General features: G+C 35.5%; 1 protein-coding gene across 1 annotated transcript in view; it reads left to right on the plus strand.

Annotated features, from left to right (window-relative positions):
* Positions 1–22225, plus strand: part of pcca (propionyl-CoA carboxylase subunit alpha) — a 91750-nt gene that overhangs the window by 66267 nt on the left and 3258 nt on the right. Inside the window, 2 exon segments of the mRNA NM_001002746.2 lie at positions 11701–11841; positions 17456–17533. Coding sequence (NP_001002746.1) covers positions 11701–11841; positions 17456–17533 — 219 coding nt within the window.

The following is a 22225-nucleotide window of genomic DNA, read 5'->3' on the forward strand; positions in this document are numbered from 1 at the left end:
AATGTTTTTAAAATATTATGAGCAGTAAAAGCTACAACATTAATCAAATAAAAAGATCTTGAGTATATTGGCAACACCAAAATAAATGTAAAACAGTTTCTTTAAAGCTTTCACAAAAACAACATTCTACGCCAACATCAATGAAAAATTGTTGTAAAATATTTTTGTTTGGTAAACTAATTAAAAATTTATTTAAATGATATTTCTTTAGCCTTATTTGTAATGAAAAAGTAAGGTAATGACCAAACTTGAGTCCAGTTCACATTAATAAAGGTATTGTTCCAGTAAAAAAAAAACAGCATAAGGTATAGACGTATTGTCTTTTAAGATTAAAGATCTAATTTTGTGATGACTAGGCTTAAATCCAGAGAAACTGATAAAGCTGACTGAGGTCTGTGCAGGTCTAGGAGGACAAGCAGAAAGTGTTGATGTACTGTACAAACACTGCTTTTGTACAGCATATGTATGCCAGCAGGTATTGCCCCCGTTATAATCTTAAATTCCTTTAATGTAATAAGAAATTTGTATCTTGCAATGAATTCTGTAAATGTTAGACCAATTATGAAAGAATAGTGACTTATTTCTATACAAGATATTGCCATTATTTCAAATAAGAAAACTGTGTGGGGGAAGTTGTGTTCATTAATAAGCCTCCATCGCGCATAAGCACTTGTTGGTGAAATTTCGAGATGCGCATAATACCTGTACAAATCTAAAACGTAGCTACGAATGAATAAAAATGCAAATTTAGTCCATGACAGTAGATGGCTCTAAAGGAGTGCCTTTGTTATATTGCATCAGACAATTGAAGGAAACCCAATAGGCATTATATACATTTAGCTCTGTTCACAGGTGTATTTATAGACACCACTAATTGCGTTATTTAGAATTTATGTTATTTATTTAGTCAGTTCACATTGCAAAGCTTAGTGCTCAAATCAATAACAAGTCAAATATGGGCAGTGTTGTGGTTAACACATTACAAGTAAAGCTAGTTACAGAAGGGTGAGGAGGCAGTTATTGCAGAATATCGCACAGCTATCAGCCAATCTAGTACTATCAATACTAGTAGTGTAATAGTAATAATTACTAATGTTTAAGTTACTTTTAAAAATATATAATGCAAGTTACTTTTTATTTGAATTATTAAAATGTGACAGATACACTTACCATTAGAAGCAACGTGACTAGTTACTTTTTCGGGGATTGAATCAATAGTGTAATGCATTACTCTCTAAAGGGACTTTCACCAATGCTGCATATTATAATGATTTGTTCAGCTGTAGTTTAAAATTACACAGAGTTTTTCCTCCTCTCAGGGCTTTATTATACAGTCTCTGTCACCATCCTGTGGTGGAACATCACCTGTCATTGCTCTGCTTAGTATGACAGGCTGATGGATGCAGATATGCTGTGTCTCAAAAATTATAAATGTTTTACAATAGGCATTAGCTAATAAATAAAATGCATAGTTGCAATTTAAACAACTACATTCTCACATAAAAAGCGGCAGATGTGCATAATGTTGTCCAACAGCAGCAGTATTTATCAAACTGTATTGAGTTTATAAATCTACTGTCATTTTGTGGGTGAAGTAATTCAAAAGAGTTAGGACGCTGTAAAAGTGCTGTTATTGCAGAATATTGCACGGCTATCAGCCAATCAGATTCGAGAACCAAATATCAGAACAGAATAATACATACTAATATACGAGTTACTTTTTAAAAAATATAATGCAAGTTTCTTTTTGTTTAAATTCATAAAACGTAACAGATCCCTTACCATGAAAAGTAATTAAGTAACTTTTTTGGGGAGTAACTCATTATTGTAAGGCATTACTCTCTAAAGTAACTTTTATCAACACTGCATATGCCAATAAACCATAATCAGATTATGGCCATATTTGCATGCAGTGTAAATGTAGCCTTCCTGTTTACAGACTTAAGGAATATTTAAACATTGTAAGAATTTTTGTTTCCGTGCAACTGTGGAAAACAGCTTAAAAGTAAGCTAAATCAGATTGACAGCTGGAAGAAAAAATGTATGCTTATTTAAAATAAAGTCAATGGGGCCTGTATGGTGTACAATTTCAAGTAGTTTTTTGATGTGTATATTGGCATACTTTAGAGGCTAAAATCAGCCACAACCCCTAACTTTAGAATCGAGAAAGACAGTTTTCTTTACAGCTCTTCAGTGCGTGTAGAAATGTGCAGCAGTGACAGCAGTGTAGACCTTCTGACAGCTTTAGTCAAATATTCAGCGAAGTTTCATCATGTTTTCCGCAGCATTTCCCGCAGGTATGATTGGCTTGCAGGATGCATCATGAACTTTATACTGTAGATGAACACCTCAAACTGAGATTCACTCATCCTTAATAATCCATCTCCATCAATATTAACTGTCTGTAGCAGATGTGGATTCTGCTTTGAAACTCTGTGTCTTCCTTAACCTCAAAAGAACAGTAGACTGGCTTTCTAAAGAAATGCTTCTGTTTGACTAGTTTTAAGATCCAATATGCAAATCACAAATGTACAGTGACTTGGAGGAAATGCAAGTCCTCCCAGTGGTTTATCTTCTGAATATTAAAACACTGTATTGTGGTCTCCACACTTCATTACACAGCAAACAGTGCTAATTCTAGATGCCTTTTAGATAACAGCTTCTGCTAACTGAACAAGTGTAAAAATAAATGTCCTCACACCATATAAGCGTATAAGCGTATACGCATAACACCATATAAGCGTATTAGATTTAATTCTAAAGTTTACTAAGGTAATGTATAATAATGTGCCTTAATGTCCCACCAGTGATGATATACAGCCATATCACACTGCTACTTGTGTGATATTGCATTTATACAACAGTTCAGCAACATAATCGTTTATACAAAAATAAAAATCAAACACAGAGAATCTAAAAATCCTTTTATATGAGAAACTACTTTCTTTCACCATTCATTCATATCTGCAGCTGATGTCAAAATAGCAGAAAACCGTTGCTAATTCTCTAACGGCCCTTTAGAGCTAGTATTTGAACGATTCTAACGTAACATCTGAAGTGATGACAAAAAAGGTGGTTTTCTCTGTTGCCATTGGGATATCACAGTAATTTACCCCCAAAAAAGCCAAAGCAAAGCAAACACTAACAGATTACTATGGTATAAATACAGCACTACAAATGCAAAAATGATGACTCGCACCAGAAGCGGAAGAAATGTCAAGCGCGAGTGATTTACATGCTAAGTCAATGCAAAGATGCAAAAAGACATCCTGCGGCGTGATACACAGGAATGAGGTGGTGTGAGTTGATTGTTTTGCGCAATTGATGCGCGATTTGTGCGAATTAAAAATATGAACTTCAGCGGATATTTGCGCCGCGTTAACTAATCAGGAGCTTGCTCTTCTAGGGGCGTGATTATGATGCAGCGCCTGTTGTTGGTATCCTGGGGTAAAATCCTCCTGCCGACACCGGTCAACAATTCATCAAAGTGATTCTGGTGGTGTCTGGTGTGAACACAGCATTAAAATGTCATTTACCTCTGTAATAAGGATTTGATCAGCCGTAGTTTTGAATTGATTATTATGAGATTTCTGTTGCCATCTTGTGGTGGAACATCAACGGTCTTTGCTCTGGTCAGTATGACAGGCTGATGGATGCAGACAAGCTGTATCTGTGAAATTATAAATATTTAAAATGGGCACTATGCTTATAATTAAAGTACATAGTTGCTGAACAACTACATTCTCACCTAAAAAAAGCCTCAAAAGTACATTGTTGTCCAACAGCAGCAATGCTTGTCAAACTGTAGTGAGTTTATAGATCTGCTGTCACTCCATGTGGGCGGAGAAATGCACAATGTATAAATGCTGTTATTGCAGAATATCGCACGGCTATCAGCCAATCGGATTCCAGAAATAGACAGAACTGTTGTATGTGTAAAAATATATGTGTGTTGTGTGCGTATATATGCATACATACATACATACATGCATACATGCATACATACATACATACATGCATACATACATATACGCATATAGTTCTGTTGGGTTCTCCAATCTGGTTGACTCTGGCTGGCTGATAGCTGTACAATATTCGGCAATAACAGCACTCATACAACCTCCTCCTTAAAAATAATATATGTTTTTAATATTTCCGTTGTGACTTCACCCAGATTTAGTGAGTTGACCCTGGTCACAGAATCAGCAGCCTTTATTTATGTGTGTGACCCTAGTTTAACAGAATGATGTAAGGCTTCCTTACTTCAATTCCTGGAAAGCAGACATATTGCCTTTAGAAAGCTACTCGGTGATTAATGGGTGAGCAACCTTTTCCTCTATTCCAAATATAGCCCAGAAATGACATCATGGCAACTGTACAGGGGGTCGCCACAAAAACTAGTTGGTCAGGAAGTACTCCTGACGGTGAGAAACTTGTAAAATCTTTGACAGAAAAACGAAAAACAAAAATACTTTTCAAGGACAGTCAAATCGTTAAAAATACCAATGCACCAAAACCAAATAGTTGCTGCAAAACCGAAAGTTTAGGATTCATGCAGAAAACCGATTCTATAAATGGCCTTTTATTCATCTAATTTAAAAAAAAAAATATCTTCTTCCTAACATTTTATAGTTTACATCTATTAATTAAATAAATAGCTCACATAAAAAGGTACATTTGTGGTTGATGTACTCACCTTCAGATGACTTTAAGAAACTTGGTGATGCACTGAGGTCCTGTAAAATATAACAGTCAGTCTGCGCAGTAAAACTTTGTGATCCACGAGTCTTCTAACAAGCAATTATACTTGAAATGAGCCAAAATACCATTATACTTGATCCTATGATTTCAGGTTTTAACAACCTATTCATCGCTCTGGTTATTCTACAGTGACTAATCTGAAGAAACATTTCTGGCCAAACACATTTTGATGATTTCCGATGATTTGTGTAAAAAACTGAGTTGATAAAGACTATTGATTACATAAACAAAGTGGTCAGTCATTTATCTAAACAAGACACAAACTATTAAGAACTCGATTGCAAGTCAATCTGATTTCTTGTTTTTCATCTTTGTAGGTATTTTAGTTAATGACAGCAATTATTTTCAACTTTGGTATGAAATATGAAATTTAATTTAAAAAATAACAATTTTAAAGATACAACATTTGATTTTACAATATTAAAATTGACTAATACGATTAATAAATGCTAAAGAAGTCATTTTTGTTAATGTAATGACCTGATTTTTGTGTTATGTTATACAATTATTTTAAATCGTTTAAATAACAACTTATACAAGCCAGTAAAACAGATGTTCCAAATGTTGTCTAATGCTGTTAATTATAACATTGCAACAAAAATATTGTTACTACTATTAATATCTGCATTCAGACTTTTTGATAATATGCTAATATTAAATATCACTGTTTTGACCAGTGCTTTTGTCCCTCAGATTGTTGAGACATCGGACAAGCCTGCTATTAAGTTTAAAATTGAAAATATATGGTAAATACATGTTAAATACATGTATGTATTAAAATATATGTTAAGTACAATGCATTTAACAATTGCCCCTCTATAATGTTATTCTATCAAATAAATGGCACTTCTAGTCTTCTTATTTCTTGTGTCCACTAGGAGACGTTCTGTTATTAATTTGCAATAAAATGAATAAACATAATGCAGTGGTCCACACAATCGATTTGCATTGGTCCGACATTAAGGAATGAATGTAACTTATTAGTCTTTACAAATTCAAGTGGATTGAACATAAAACAATTGGGTTTTCCCTCTAAAACATTGTTTTAGGTCATTTTAATTAAGTAGTTCGAAAACATTTTTTTGAGTGCATTCATAATGAAAAAGTTTGTTTTATCAAAAACAACCCTTAATGATGTCTCATATCAAAGCAAGATTGTTCTTCAATGACACATGTACATTGAGTTGACATTCTAAATTAGGGGCTCCCAAACCTTTCAGCCTGCGACTCATGACCCATAATATTGTCTATATAAACCTTACACACCACTGCACACTTAGACTCGTGTCTGTTCTAGGTTTAATTTTGAAGAATGCCACTCGGAGACCATCCTCGATGTTCAGTTGTGGCCTGCATTTATTTTTAATGTACGTGAGTGCTGTAAAGGTGTCAAAGTTTAACCTGGTACCATAAAATCAATGTGCAGTGTCTTTAAATTTACATAACAAGAATATGTCTGGTACCATAAAATCAATGTGCAGTGTCTTTATTCTTACATAATAAGAAAATGTCCCCCCATTGTCTTGTGACCCTCCACTTTGGGAACCACTGCTCTAAATGACCTCTTTTTCACACCTCTTCCCACCTCTGCTTAAAGAAGTACTGATGCGGATGATATCCTGTCACAACCTTGATGTCAATGAAGTCTTTCAGTTTTGGAGGAAATTGTTTTTTTTAACAGATTTTTTCCCCTTGATGCAATTTGCATTAGCATCTGGCATCAACGCAAAAACAAAGTGCCTATTACGTAAAATTCATATGTTTTGCAATAAAACATAACCTACATATCAATCTTGAAAAAAGCTTTTCAATCCACAACTTTTTTTTGTCATTAATTTAATACAGTATTGATGGATTCAGTGTATTTGATAGTTAAAATTAATACAAACCCAGGTTTTTTTTTTTTACCAGTCAGATGATGTAAAAAAAATCTCATTGAGAAAAAGTAATGGCAAGATAAGCCTAGTACATCTAATACAAACATGTCATTTAATTTATCTCAGTACAATTTTTTCATGTAATTTCAGATTTATATCATGTTTTGTACCATTTCTTAAGAATCGATGCCTCAAAAGAACTATATAGGGTGAAATCTTGTCTTTGTTTTAGTATGACACTTATAAAACATGATATACAAAAAATTGAAAATGTATATTTACCTTTTTTGTTTGAGTCCTGTAACTAGTGCTCTGAAATTTGCCTTGGAAGTAATATTTTTCAGTATACTCAAATCCCCTTCTCACCTCCTCCATCCTTCAGTGTCATTGGCCTGTTCTTTATGTGACTGTATTAATTAGCTCTTCATTTGCTCTGCAGGCTGTTATGAGCTAATGGCTCTCCATTAGTGTCTACATGGAGAGCAGAGGCCTGATGCTCTTGGCTTACTGCAATTACTCTGTCTATACGTGTGTGTGTGTGTGTGTGTGTGTGTGTGTGTGTGTGTGTTGGTGATCATTAAATTGACAAAACTGCTTTTCATTCATTGAACAGTGCAGAAGGCCAGGCTTCAGTCGTCTGTTAATTGAATTAGACTGGGCACTGACAGCCTTTCATCTGTCTGAGAAACACAGGGAAAAATAAACTGTTTGCTGCCCAGCGTGGGATTGGATAAAGATTTGTGCTGCCATCTAAAGGTGGAAGAAAGAAGCTAAAGAAAATGATCCTGAGAGATAAGCCGAGTCTAACCTAGTTGTTGACTTGACCATATGCTGCCATAAGTAGGTCTGTAATACTCAGAGAAAGCGATCAGTTAGCTCTTCCATTCATCTCATTGGCACTTTTTTCAATAAAGCGTTTGATTGGCTGATGGCACCACACAACATGAATAATTTGCACCATCCCAAGGCATTTATTAGCAACCATCGTGAGCAGTGACTTCAAAACCAAGGGGAAATTTGGTCTATTTTAGAGCCTTCAAAATATAATTAAAACGGAAAAGGGGGAACCATCTGGTTTTTATTGATAGTAAAAAAAATTTTTGTTAAGTAAGGACACATTAAATTGATTTAAAATTACAGTAAAGGATTGTACATTGTTGTATAAAAACAACTGATAAAACATTCGTATGTGTTTAAAGAGCATTCTTCTTAAACAGTATTTGTTAGTTTCCTGAACAAATAAAACTATTATAGTTCTTTATTTTTTGACATTGGTGCTGTGATGATAAAATGACATTAAATCTGCAAATGTGACCCTGGAACACAAAAAGCAGCTTTCAATTTTCATTTGGGGTAGGGAAATTTTCTCGAGGCGGGATTCGAACTCGGATACCCTGACGTGCTACTGCACCATATGTCTGCGTGCTAACCACTAGGCTATTGCACCCACGAAAACGACATTTTTGATTCGTGCTATGTATTGTTGCTATTCCTAAAAAAAACAAAAAACAACTTAGCACATGGTTTGTTGTCTGTAGTCCCTTAATATAATGATTTTAAAGACTTCAGCAATACCTCCTTTGCTATCAAATTAATAATCATAATTTTAGAATACTATTATTACAAAATCTATATAAATCTACTATAACATTGTCATCTAATAAATCAATAAAACATTTGCAGCATATTTTGCACAAAATAAAAAATCTAAATAATTCACCAACCCTGAATTTTTAAGCAATAGTGCATTTTCCTTTCAAAACTACTTCTAAAATAAGTCATTTCGATTGGTCTGTGGAAATTTACAGGTCTGACATCTAGCAGCAAAATCAAATAATAGTTTCAGCCTATATGCGAAATGTAAAACACATTGCTTCGGCCACGTTTTATTGCTCATTTCAGATGAATAATTCACTAGAGGGCGGTGTCTACATTTTTGCAAATTTGAAATGGGTTACCTAGGGCAGTGGTTCTCAACCACAGGTTAATTGGTACCAGGCCGCACAAAAAATCATTAATTATTTTCTGTTTTATTTATTATCTGAGTCTGAATGATCTTTTATTTAAAAAAAAACTTTTATTTTGAAAAATTACTGTATTCTCTCGCTTACGTCTCGGTCACATGAGTGCCTAAATTTAACCCACAAGCAGCAAAATGAGTAAAGCCTGATTTATACTTCTGCGTCAAGTGACCGGCGTAACCCACGGCGCATGCAACGCGCGTGGCTGTGCATTTAGACCGTACTCACACTAGGTACAGTTGCCTCGAACCGGGCCAAAGCACGCTTGTCCCCCCTCCCATCTCCCCCGACGGCCCGCGCTTACACCATATCGGGCCTCGGCACGCTTACGTCATCGCTGCTGCTCTGTTTAGTAAGAAGCGCTCTCTATGGCAAGCCTTTTTAGCATTTAAATCTTTGTTCTGACTCCATAAATATATTTCGAGATATCTCTAATTATATTTTGACTAGTCATAATTATAATTCGACTAGTCAGAATAACAATTAGAGATATCTGCAATTACAATTGTACTAGTACGTAATCAGATTGGAGATATCTGCAAATATATTATGACTGACTAGTCATATTCCTACATTGACTTCCATTGAAAAATATTTGCAATTATCTGTAAATGAGTTTTGATTAGTAACAATTGTAATTAGAGATATCTCTAACTGAGTTTTTACTAGTCATAATACATTTGGAGATATCTTTAATTCATCATATTTAGAGATATTTACAAATATATTTGAAGATATCTCTAATTAATTTACTAATAGTCGAATTACAGTTGTAGATATCTTGAATTGAATTTTTGACGAGTCAAAACTCATTTAGAGATATCTGCAAATATTTTTCAATGGAAGTCAATGGAGGAATATGACTAGTCATAATATATTTGCAGATATCTCCAGATTTCTGATTTCGTACTAGTGCAATTGTAATTGCAGATATCTCTAATTGTCATTCTGACTAGTCGAATTATAATTATGACTAGTCAAAATATAATTAGAGATATCTCTAAATATATTTATGGATAGTCAGAACAAGGTTTAAATGCTAAAACGGCTTGCCATACGCTCTTACTCAGCAGCACAGTGGAGATTTCTCTAGTTATATCGTTTCAGTCGTTTGATATGCCGTCAAATATTTCGCCAAACAGTCCTTAGGGATGCGGTGACACGCAGTCAGATATTTCGCCGAACAGATCCGCCACTTTTGGCACTCATAAACAATCATCAAGCTCTCGTGCTGCAGGAATGAGGAGGTCTGCTGAAGGCGCGCAGCTAACGTGCTGTGAGGAGTTTGCGTCTTTAATAAACTACGGCAGTTTGCGTTCACTGAACAGTAAGAATGATTAATAAATCCATATCAAACAGTCCTTTAAAAGTCACGTCTTGCTTTTAGTTTCGGGCTTTGGCGCGTTTTGTACTCACACACAAGCGTACCGCGCCAAAGCCCAAGTGTACCGCGCTCAGGCACACCTCTTCCAACCGGGCCAGGGCCGGCCAAGTGAACCGTGCTTGAGCGCGATTCAGCGCACTCACACTTCTCAAACGATCCGGGAAACGGGACTGGGCACGGTACGGATGGCATAGTGTGAGTAGGCCCTTATACTTCTGCGGGCTGTCTCTGTTGGTCTGCATTAACACTTCCAAAACGCTAGTTGGCAGTAAGGTGTAAATGTTCCTCTGTGTCGAGTTTCTACGCTGCTTTTTTGCTTTTCCTGAACATTTCCGGGATGTACAAGTGGCTCAAACTCGCTCATTTTGAGGCAGCAACCGGCGGACGTGCAGCAACTTTAACTATGAGGTAAACACAAAACAAAACTTTCCATCCAGAGCTCCTTCACGGGACTCCACACTTGTAAACAGTCGCTACATTGGGTTCGCGCCATTCGCGCGGCTCTCGGTCCCGCCCGGACTCGTCAGCACTACCAAGCCGACCAATCACAGAGCTTGCGCTACGCGTTGTTGCGACGTGTAGTTACATTTTTTGAGAGGTGCACGTCAGTGACAGCGACGGCCACGGCGAAGGGCTATGCGTCAGCGCCATAGCATACGCCGGTGTTTGACGCAGAAGTATAAATCAGCCTTAAGAAACAGATGGAAAGTTTATTTACTAAGGGGAAAAGCTCAGTGAAGGACCCACAAACTGCCAAGAAATAGATCCATAACCCATTTGTCAACAAATCAGGTGAATCCAGCATGTCTGTGCAAGAAGATCAACTGCTGGAGATCGCAAATGACAGCTTTTTAGTTTGCACAAGTTTTTTATTTCCAATGGAGGTGCGCACCACTAATCTAAACCCAACCAATATTAGCTATTAGTCAATATTAGTACACAAATAATTCATCATATGTTGATATGTCCCTGTGAATTTTATTAGTGTGAAAATTTCAAAGTTGTTGCGTTGTAATGCCTTGAGTCGTAATGTACTTTTGACTTCTGACTACTTCAGTCAAACATATTTAAGGGTAATTTTGCGGTTTCACAAAAACAAAATGTAGACTGAATCATGTATTTCCAAAGTCTATGTTGACAAAGGTAATGGGATTTAAAAGTGTGTTTGAGGCAGTTAAATAAACGTGCATCTACTGAAAAGTCTACAAATCTTTCAAAAGTATTGCAACATCATTATTTACATGAGCTCTGGGCTATTGTTGAATTATAATTGATCTTTGTCAGAATAAACACAAGTGTGCAATAGACATTACACTGCTGAAATGTGGGTTGAAATGTGCGGGAGTTTGATGTTATGCTGATGATACATGGGGCAACCTTTTGAGCGATGTTGCTTGGCTCTTTTCCTAGTAAAATGGGCAACAAAATTGTATCTGGACTGGTTGCCTTAATTAGTTGCCCTGTGTCTCACTTGGTTGCCTGTTGATGGCATCATTTCCCAAAATTGCCATTTAATATTGCTTCAAAAGTTGCCTCGTTTATCATCAGTGTTACTCTTTTGAGCGGCCGTCTTTTTTATTTGGCAATTTTCTTGATGCTTTTCTGTATTTCATCATATTGAGATGCCTGTGTATATTTTTCTGTTTCCTTTGTTCAGTTTAAGTTGCGTGTGCTGAGTAAACTGGCAGCGTCTCTCAGTAAACACATGCCGGAGAAGGTTCCAGAAGACACCAGCAGCATCCTCCGCTCTCCAATGCCAGGATCTGTGGTGGCGGTATCCGTTAAACCAGGGGATACGGTAAGTGGCTTATTGTACACAGTCCAGATACAAGATATTTATCTTAAGATAAACATTTAATCTAGATTGTCTAAAGTTCTCTAGATTAAATCTTAAATATAATTTAAACCAAAAAAGGTGACCCCAGAATATTATATACAATACATCTACACTCATGGCCACTTCATTAGGTACACCTGGCCAACTGCTCATTAAAGGAATTCTCTAATCAGCCAATCACATGGCAGCATTTAAGCATGTAGACATGGTCAAGACGATCTGCTGCAGTTTAAATGGAGCATCAGAATGGGGAAGAAAGGTGATTTAAATGACTTTGAACATGGCATGGTTGTTTGTGCCAGACCGGCTGGTCTAAATATTTCAGAAACAGCTGATCTACTGGAATTTTCACACACAACTATATCTAGGTTTTACAGAGAATGGTCTGAAAAAGAAAAAATATTAGGTGAGTGGCAGTTCTGTGGGCGCAAATGCCTTGTTGATGTCAGAGGAGAATGGCCAGACTGGTTCTAGCTGACAAAAAGGCAACAGTAACTCAAACAACCACTCGTTACAACTAGGTATGCAGAAGAGCATCTCTGAATGCCATGTCCAACCTTGAGGCGGATGAACTACAGCAGCAGAAGACCACACCGGGTGCCACTCCTGTCAGCTAATAACAGGAAATTGAGGCTACAATTTGCACAGGTTCCCCAAAATTGGACAATAGAATTTTGGAAAAACGTAGCCTGGTCTTATGACTCTCAATATCTGCTGCGACATTCGGATGGAGGGTCAGAATTTGGCGTCAATAACATGAAAGCATGGATCCATCCTGCCTTGTATCAATGGTTCAGGCTGGCGGTGATGGTGTAATGGTGTGAGGGATATTTTCTGGGTACGCTCTCGGCTCATTAGTACCAATTGAGCATCGTGTCAACGCCAGAGCCTACCCGAGTATTGTTGCTGACCATATCCATCTCTTTATGACCACAATGTCCCCATCTTCTGATGGCGCGGTATACTGCTAGAAGTAGCCATGACATAAAGCGCAAATCATCTCAGACTGGTTTCTTGAACATCACAATGAGTTTACTGTACTTTAATGGCCTCCACAGTCACCAGAGCTCAATCTAATAGAGCACCTTTGGGATGTGGTGGAACGGGAGATTCGCATCATGGATGTGCAGCCGACAAACTGTGATGCTATCATATCAATATGGACCAAAATCTCTAAGGAATATTTCCAGTACCTTGTTGAATCTATGCCATGAAGGATTAAGGCAGTTCTAAAGACAAAAGGCAGTTCAACCCGGTACTAGTAAGGTGTACCTAATAAAGTTACCGGTGAGTGTATGTCAAACAGTAGTTAAATGTTATATTTACCATTAAGGATTGATGTATTTCATCAGTTTGTAGTATTAAAGTATGCTTTACCTTTAAAAAGGAAAAAAAATGGAAGCCAAGAAATTAAAATGTATCCTCATCCTCTCAAAAGTACATGTGTCTCACTTATCATCCTAGGTCTCTGATCAGTTTTTAGTTAAAACAATTACATACATCATTTACATTGGTTTGAAAAAGAAATGATATCATACGTTTGTTTTATAAATGTGATCTGCAGTTAATCACAAGTAGGTTGTCCATGTATTTTTTCTCTTCTTGTATAAGTGCTAAGCATTAAAATATATATACACACAGTTTTTCACCTCCCATTATGCAGAAAAGTATGTGATTTTTGCAGCCATTATTTTGTGAACTTAGTCAATCCAGTGCAAATATGGTTATATGCAAGCTGAATATATTTCTGAAATTAAAAGCCAGCTCTGTTTGTTTCTCTTTTGCTTGCAAACGCTGAGGTTGAGCTTTGAGGTTCATTAGTTGTGGAACATGTGGCTTTAATGCATAATGTATTGGCGAGTAAATCAGCAATTGCCTTAATATCTAAGAATACTGTATTGTTTAGCCCAATTAACTAATAGCAATAACTGCTCTAAAATGATTTCAGTATGTTATCTTATGCACAGAACTTTGATCTTTATATATTAGTAGCTCATGATTTATGATTTTCTTTTTTCTTTTTTATTGTTTACTGATTTTTCAAGGAGTTTTTAGTGTTTTAGGGCCTGAACATTAAAACTTTTGGAAAACAGCCATCATAGTAGATAAAAAAAAATACTGCTGTCATTTCTATGAACTAAATAGAAAAATATGATTGTGTAAAAGTGTAATGTTATGCACATGTGAAATACGTGTTCAGTCCAGGGGTGAACAATATATCATTTGAGCATCAATATTGCAATGTGTGTATTTACAATAGTCACATTGCAGGATTAGATTATTTATTGAAGATTTAATGATTATATTTTATATATATATATATATATATATATATATATATATATTTTTTTTTTAATTTAGACGATGACCGTAATTTTACATTTGATTATTAATTTTTTGTACTTAAATCCTGTTAGACTCCCCAGAAAACCATAAAGCACTTTTTATTTATTTATTTTTGCTTTTAATTTATGCAGATGCACTGCATAGAAAAAGTCTTGATCATCCTAGTCAATTTAAATTAATGAAATCTTTCCAAATAGAGCTTTTCAAATCAACTGGTGAAATTATATTCTTATCTCAATATATATCGCAGCAAAAGAAAATATATTGCAATGGCAGATTTTTCCAATACCATGCAGTCGTAGGTTTAGAACATGAGCGAGTATTTCACTTAAACAACAGCTTCAGATTTCAACACCATGTTTGTGCTATCAAGAATATACAGAGTGTTCTGGGCTTCCATTTTTAATTTGTGGATTCAAGTAAAGTGTCTTATACTGATGATGCACAAGTCAACTTTTTGAGCAATGTAGTCGGGCAATATTGCAGAGTGATGTTGCTCAGCTGCCTTACTATTGAGAATGGGCAACAATATTGTATCAGGTGCCCTATATCTCACCCAGCTGCTCATTGACTACATCATTTTCCAAAGTTGCCTGGCAAAAATATTACCCCGTGTATCACCAGTAATATTAGTCAATGTGCTGTGTTGGATAAGTTACTTTAAAAAGTAATAGATTACATAATACTGACTACTACTGGAAAATTGTAATCTGATTACATTACTAATTACTTGGAAGTTACTTTTAAAACACATAAAATATACCTAAAAAAGTACAGAATAAACTGCAGCTCTTTCAGTAATTTTAATATTCACTGTAAAACAATACAATGGGTTGATTACAGCAGCTTGACGTATTAAAAATATGTAAAAGTTCACTCAAAACTTAAAATTCTCTCATCATTCACTTGTTCCAAACCTGGTTGGCTTTTTTCCCCTTTTTTTTAACACAAAAAGAATACATGAAGAAAACAGGGTACCTGTAACCATTGACATCCATAGGATGCAAAAGCACTGGGTGTTTGGGTGTTCTTTGTTTGTTTGAAGTAATTAGTCTACAGAAATGTGTATATTCTATACAAAGTATGTCAGTCGGTCAGTTCTTGTGGCATGAATTACGGTTTTCAACAGGTGTACCTAGAAAATGTGAGCACACGCGATATGTGCTCCGACTATGTGTGCGCAAGCTGCGCGCCTTCATTGGAAATGACAAACCTGCACACACAAAAGACACAATATGTGAGTGGCCCCATGAGCAGCTGCGCTTCTCTTCACATTCAGAAGATACCTTCACTCTCGATCCTGCACAAAAATCTAATTTAGCCTGTTTAGGCTGAGTTGGACTGCTGGGTTTTTGGGTGCCGGTGTCCTCCTTGATAACGAGTGTTGACATAGAATGCTTTCTGTTCAAGTTAAAAGCAGTCGAAAGTTTTTTAGAGACTGGATATAGACAGAATTTCAGAGCAATATTTTTGTTTTCCTCTCAATGAAATCAAAGTAATGTCTGTATTTTCACCTGAAGAAGCCGCCACTTTCGTCAGCAGCTATTTCAGCTCATGTTCTCTATTATTTATTAACTGCCATTGCAGCAGAAAACGTGATTTAAAGAAGCATTTTTTTCCTTCAAAAACTATATTTGAAACATAAGTAGAGCAAAGTAAACTGACTTTCGTAATTCGTAATTCGTTACATTACTGTGTTTCCCAGAAATGGAATTAGAATACAGTAAAGCGTTACTGTGGAACGTGTTACACCCAACTCTTAGTAAGTTTGAATTCGGATTATGTGGTCTTTAAATTTTCATAGATTTTGTAATTGTTAAAATCAGTTGCGAAGTGTATAGCTTTAATTAAAGTCCCTTTAAGGCAAGTCATTTCACTCTGCGGCCATCTTTAAAAAACCTCTCGGGCAGTATACTCGGGCATTCTGTCTGAAAGGGGAAATCAAATTCTCCAAAACTGTTTGCCAAGCTTACAAATACATTTCATATTATGAATAAACAATAAAATGATACAACGACTGACTATTTAGTTTTATTTCTAAATGTTCGTATCACACAAAATCTGCGGAAACTCACATCTGGTCCAAGCCCCTTTTCTGGAAAATTTTCATCCTATGGCGATTGCTGATTGGCTCCTGTACTAGATGGCAGGGCTTCATTCACCATATTGACAGTTATACTTTTCCCTATTCAAAAGTATACGAGTGACACGTCTTGTGTATTCTGTAGTTTTTGCTTTTAATACTCGTTTGTTTTTGAACCAAAACGATTGGAGCAGTTGTTTAAACAAATGAGCCGTTTGTGCTTAGTTGCTGACACTCCTGCTTTATTAAGCATTAAAGTCCTGCTGTATTTGTATTAAAGTCCCCCAAGCAGGTGCTCATTAAATGATCTCCTTTTCCATTCCCCAGAACAATGAAAGCGATTCAAGGTTAAAAACATGAACAAATAAGACCAGAGTTTTCCATAGTGCGTCAACTATTCCTTCAAATGACCTGATTTGCATTTGTTAAAGCTGACAGTGCACTTCAGTGTCACAAAATGTGTGCATGAGTGTACGTGTCGGGTTGTGTGCTCGTGTAAGTCAAGTTGAATGGAATTTGTCCTGAGTCAGTTTGTTAATGACTTATATATGATGCACAGACCAACTGGCTCCAACTAATACATCTGAGCCCTTCCAGTAAAACATCTCATTCGCTCACTCAGCCACGTCATACACACAAGAGCACTGCAATGAAGAGCTCTCACACTGATTAGTCACCGCACACACACACACTCACACAGCAGTGACGTCACACCTGATTTCAGCACTTCTGCATAGATAAGACAGAAATTAGTTCTTGTGGATGGAAGGAAACGGCAATTCCTCAGTGCTCACTTATTTCCATAATCCATTTCCCTAATGGAGAGTTTGATGGATATAAACAGAGATTTCTTTTATTGATTCTTTTACCCCTCCACCGCCCACCCCCTCCCCTCTCGCGTTACGGCCAGCTTTGTGCATTTGTTAAGTGTTATCACTTTTCTAATGCACGCGAAATGATATTACAATATTCCCCAGCTCTTTGTGCTGGGGTCGATTAATGTACTAGACCTGCCCAATCTGTGAAGTTAATAAATATGCAAAGGTAAGATATTTTGTGAGTCGTATGCTTTTTTTTTTTTGTTCATGGTGTTATTAGAAAGTAGTCATTGTGGAATACCTGATGGGTTTTTTGTTTGTTGTGAAGGTTGCAGAGGGACAGGAGATCTGTGTGATTGAAGCTATGAAGATGCAGAACAGCATGACCGCAGCCAAGACGGCCAAGGTGAGCTCTATCAAACACACACTTACTGATACATAATCTTCTTCACCGCTCTGTGCATCAGAAATCGATATGACATAAAGAACATGCACTTCCACATACCTCAGCTGCATTATAATAGCCAACAACACCATGAGAGAGAGAGAGAGAGAGAGAGAGAGAGAGAGACAGTGAGGGGCCACAGTCCATTATCCACACTTGTACTCTGAGCAGACCACTCAGCTACTGTGAAAAGTCTCTCCCTTCTTGTCAGAGGTCTGAAACCAGATTGTGGTTATGCCGTTTATGGCTCATTGATGGACGGTGGGAAATTTTATTCTATGTCATGCTAGGGTTTAGTTAAGTAGTCGATAAGAAGAACACTATAAAGACTTATTTTTGTTATTTTCAATCAACTAAATATTAATTAAAACTTTTGTTTCAGCTAGTTACTAAGCCAACTCCTCATTTAAATAACTAATATATACAAACAAAATGACTGCTTTAACTTTTTGAAATAAAAGTTAATTCAAAATTATAGTGAAAGCTTTAATTTTATTGTATGTGATACTAAAATAATGTTGTTTTATGCAAATTTAAGGCCTTTAACGAGTGTAGTGCAGTGCAGCATTTGTTCTACAATTAGCATCAAGCTAGAAGCTACACATCAGTTTACTGTGTATGAAATTGCATACTTCTTTTACTATATATACATGCTATATAGTACGTTAAAAACATTAGAATATACAAATTAATATTTATTCGATAAACAGTATGCAATGACCTACTACTTCTGACAAGATTTAGAAGGGCGCATCCGATGGACGAGATGCTATCCCGTGAGGTCACGTGAGAGAATTCGTGAATGGTAATAAAACGAAAACTAAAAAGATAAATATTTTCTAATGAATCAATTTGTTTTACTTGCAAAAATGTTGTATACGTAAATGCAAATTTTTGTCTATAAAGCCTGTTTCTTATTTTTTGTAAAGATTTGAAATATTTTTTGGATACAATCTCTACCTTCAGCAATGTTAAAGCTTTAATATCAATAACACTGTGTGAATCTTACAGTATTGTCTCTTTTCGATGATACCCAGCTGACTATTCTATGTGACCTTTTATACATCACTGTAACCTTGCTTAAGGTCAGATTTAAAGTGTTTCATTGTAATTTATATTACCCCTGGCATCATTTTTTGTTTCTGTTTTTGTTTTCTTTGTTCTGTTGTCTGTTTAGTTGTTATAGGATTTATACCTTTTCTGTTTATTTGTGTAGTCTTGTTGAACGATACAATAAAAAGAAGTAAAGCGACAACTAACGCAGGTAGGTCATGTGATAATGACAGTTGGCGGATGAAGTATGTTCAAATTTCTTTCATACTTGCATTTATACTATATAAAACATACTTTTCTGATGGTCGTGTAGTAAATTCAAATTCAGATGTAGTATCTACTCGAGACACAGCTTAGATCAGGGATGGGCAAACTTGATCCTCGAGGGCCGGTGTCCCTGCAGAGTTTTGTTCCAACACTAGTCAAACACACCTGAACAAACTAATCAGTGTCTTCAAGATCACTAGAAATCTATAAGCAGGTGTGTTTGATTAGAGTTAGAGCTAAACTGTGCAGGACACCGGCCTTCCAGGACCGAGTTTGCCCACCCCTAGCTTATATTGTAGTTTTTGTTTAAAACCAATTATAACACAATAATCAAGTGCGACAATTGCAAATTAAAGTGCCTTTGATTATATGATAGCTAGAGATGACCGCTACCTGCTTACAGGTAAAAAAAAAAATTACAATTCTGTCATCATTTACTTTTCGCTTGTTTAAAACCAATTTGAGTTTCTTTTTTTCTTTTTTCGATAAGAAAATCATTTGAAATATGTTGGTTGCTGGAACCCATTGACTTCCAAATGTATTTTTCTACTATGGACTAGGCATGGGCCAGTATATGATTTTGGCTTATGATGACCTTGTATCAAGGTTTGACGGTATTGTGGTTACAGCTCTAAACTATATTCTTTGTAAATGTCTTGATAAAAACTACAAGTTTTTTCCTTTTTGAACACAATATATTTTATTTTGAGAGACATTTATAATATTTTGTAACAATAAACATGTCAGGCTAAGTAATTCTAATAGATCATGAACTTCTGCCCTCTTTATTAGTTTCAAAAACACTAATTTATTTGCAATTTAAAAAGGCAAAAGATACTATTGTCTTAAAAAACTAACAAATAACGTAAAAATAAAATCCTACATTTAGCGTTGGAATGGTATGATAGAAAATGTTGGCGGTTTTAAAAGCTTGACTTATCCAAACCACTGTTTACCTTGAAAACCGCTATCGCCCCATGCCTACTATAGACTTCGATGCATGGGTCCCAGCAGCAAGCATTATTCAAAATATCTTCTTTGGTTCAGTGTAAGATAGAAACACAAAAACAATTTCAACCACATGAGGGAGAGTAAATGTAATTTTCATTTTTGGGTGAACTACCCCTTTACATATCATATATATATATATCATCATAGTAATATATGTCTAATTTAGCTCTGTGTCATCACTAGAAATGCTTCTCTGTTGCTCATGTAGAACTCAAAATAAGGGAACAAGATGCTATTTTCCAGAAGGGCAGGCGTTATGATCACGTAATTGATCACGATTACAAATTAGCGTTCTCTGACTCATACCACTCGTAAATGAAAGAAAAAGACACACAGAGCTCTGTATGCTTTTCCAAGTGTTCATATCGCACATTTCAATGGACAATTAACAGAAATATTAATATTCAGTTAACTGAAATATGTAATAAAATTGACACTAAATCTTTTTTCAGTGATACAATAATGAAAACAAGAACATTCATTGTATTTTATTTTCTGGAGTGTTTTTTTGTTGTTTTTACACTGGTTTTTAAAGCAGCACCAGTAATCTTGCTCTCTTGAATAGCTCCAGTGGGAGCTATTGTTTTGATTTAAGACTATCATTGCAGTGTACATTCGCACCACTTATTTATACTCAGTGTGAAAGACTCTTTACTATGTATTTTCCTATAACACTTAACAGTTAAAGTAAAATTTAGAACATTTACAAAGGGTAAAATAAAAATTTATCTTTATTTTTTTCAGAAAATATATTTATTTCGATTCTATTCACTTAAATTTTTCACTGGATGTCAGTAACAACAAAAGCAACCCATGCAATGAAAAAAAAACACTAAAGTAATTATTTTAGAAATTAAGCTATCAGTAATAAAATGAAATGACATATGGAAAATGTATTGAACACACGTAGAAAGGAGTGTGAAAAGGCATGGAAAGCCCAGAAAGCAGCTGGAATCTCCCTATAGTTAGAATGCAGACTCACCCCTCATCTGTGTAAATTAATATTAGCTGCTTTAGTCCAACTTCTACTTTGCCAGAAGGATGAAGATGAAACCAGGGTGGACATTTCAGCAAGACATGATCATATACACAGGCAAGAAACTCTCGGTTGGTTTCAGAAAGGAATAAAGCTGCTAATGGCTCAGCCAGTTACATGACTTGAGTCTAAAAGAAAATAAGAACTAAAGGGCAGAGTTTAAGAGGCGTCTTGAAGCTGTCATTTCTGAAACACAAAGCATTAAGTACATTTAAGTAATTGAGTGCCATTAGTGCCATTGCATTGTTACACAACTAGTTTTTTCTGGATTTGTTTTTTGTTTTGTTTTGTTTTATTTGAATGTTTGGACTGTTTTTTTTTTTTGTTGCAAAAATCTGGTACAATTTCATGCTAGCAGCTTCTTTAGAAATATATTTACATGGAAAAGTTATGATGTGTATATAGGCTGTATCTGAAATCACCATTAATGCTGGTGGCTCTTAACCAAAGGGCAAAAAAAAAAAGAAGAAGAAAAAAAATATGTGCATTAAGTAAATTAAAATGCTACAAAAAAGTGACATGTTTTAAATTACATATCAGCTTGAAAGCACTTGAAGATGAATATTAGAAATACTAAAGTATATTAATCCATGTTAAAACTATATAGATTGTGCATTTCTGCAGTTCCACTGTAAAAACAAAATAAAAACAAAATACCCCTACTTGAGATCCTTGTTTTGTGATGCTGTACCAAGTCAATGCACATCTTGGTTTCTTACTGTAGTTAAAAAAAGTTTTTAATGGAGGCTAATATTAGACTACAAATATTGGGAAAAGTATGGTTCGTATCACTCAGCCATACCCAAAAATAGGGGGTGCCCTTATACTGTATGTCCACCAATGGAAACTTGATGTCATCTTGTGGTGAAAATGACCTGTGATTTTACTACAAATAAAACTAAAAAGACTAGTTATTGTGAAACTATGATGACCACCATTGAACCATTTTTAAACACCCAGTTAGGTGGCATGGTAAACCCGTTGGTACACACTTTACTTGAAGGGGTGCTCGTCATGAATTGTTATATAATCTTGACATGACAATTGATACATTTTATTTTTATGCATTTCCAGATTTTATGTATGCTTATGATGACTGTCGTTACATTAATTTGCTCAGTTGTCATTTTTAACAACTATCTGTCATAAACATGACTTTCATGAAACCATTCTAACTGTCAAGAATTTTATAACAGCGTCATTAATATTTTTTCTTGACCTCAAATGCAGTGGTATAGATTGAATTTGTCATTCAAATGTCATTAATACTAATAATGCTGTTTTAA

The sequence above is a fragment of the Danio rerio genome, chromosome 1 (genome assembly GCF_049306965.1).
Source record: "Danio rerio strain Tuebingen ecotype United States chromosome 1, GRCz12tu, whole genome shotgun sequence".
In the NCBI taxonomy this organism is placed as follows: Eukaryota; Metazoa; Chordata; class Actinopteri; order Cypriniformes; family Danionidae; genus Danio; species Danio rerio.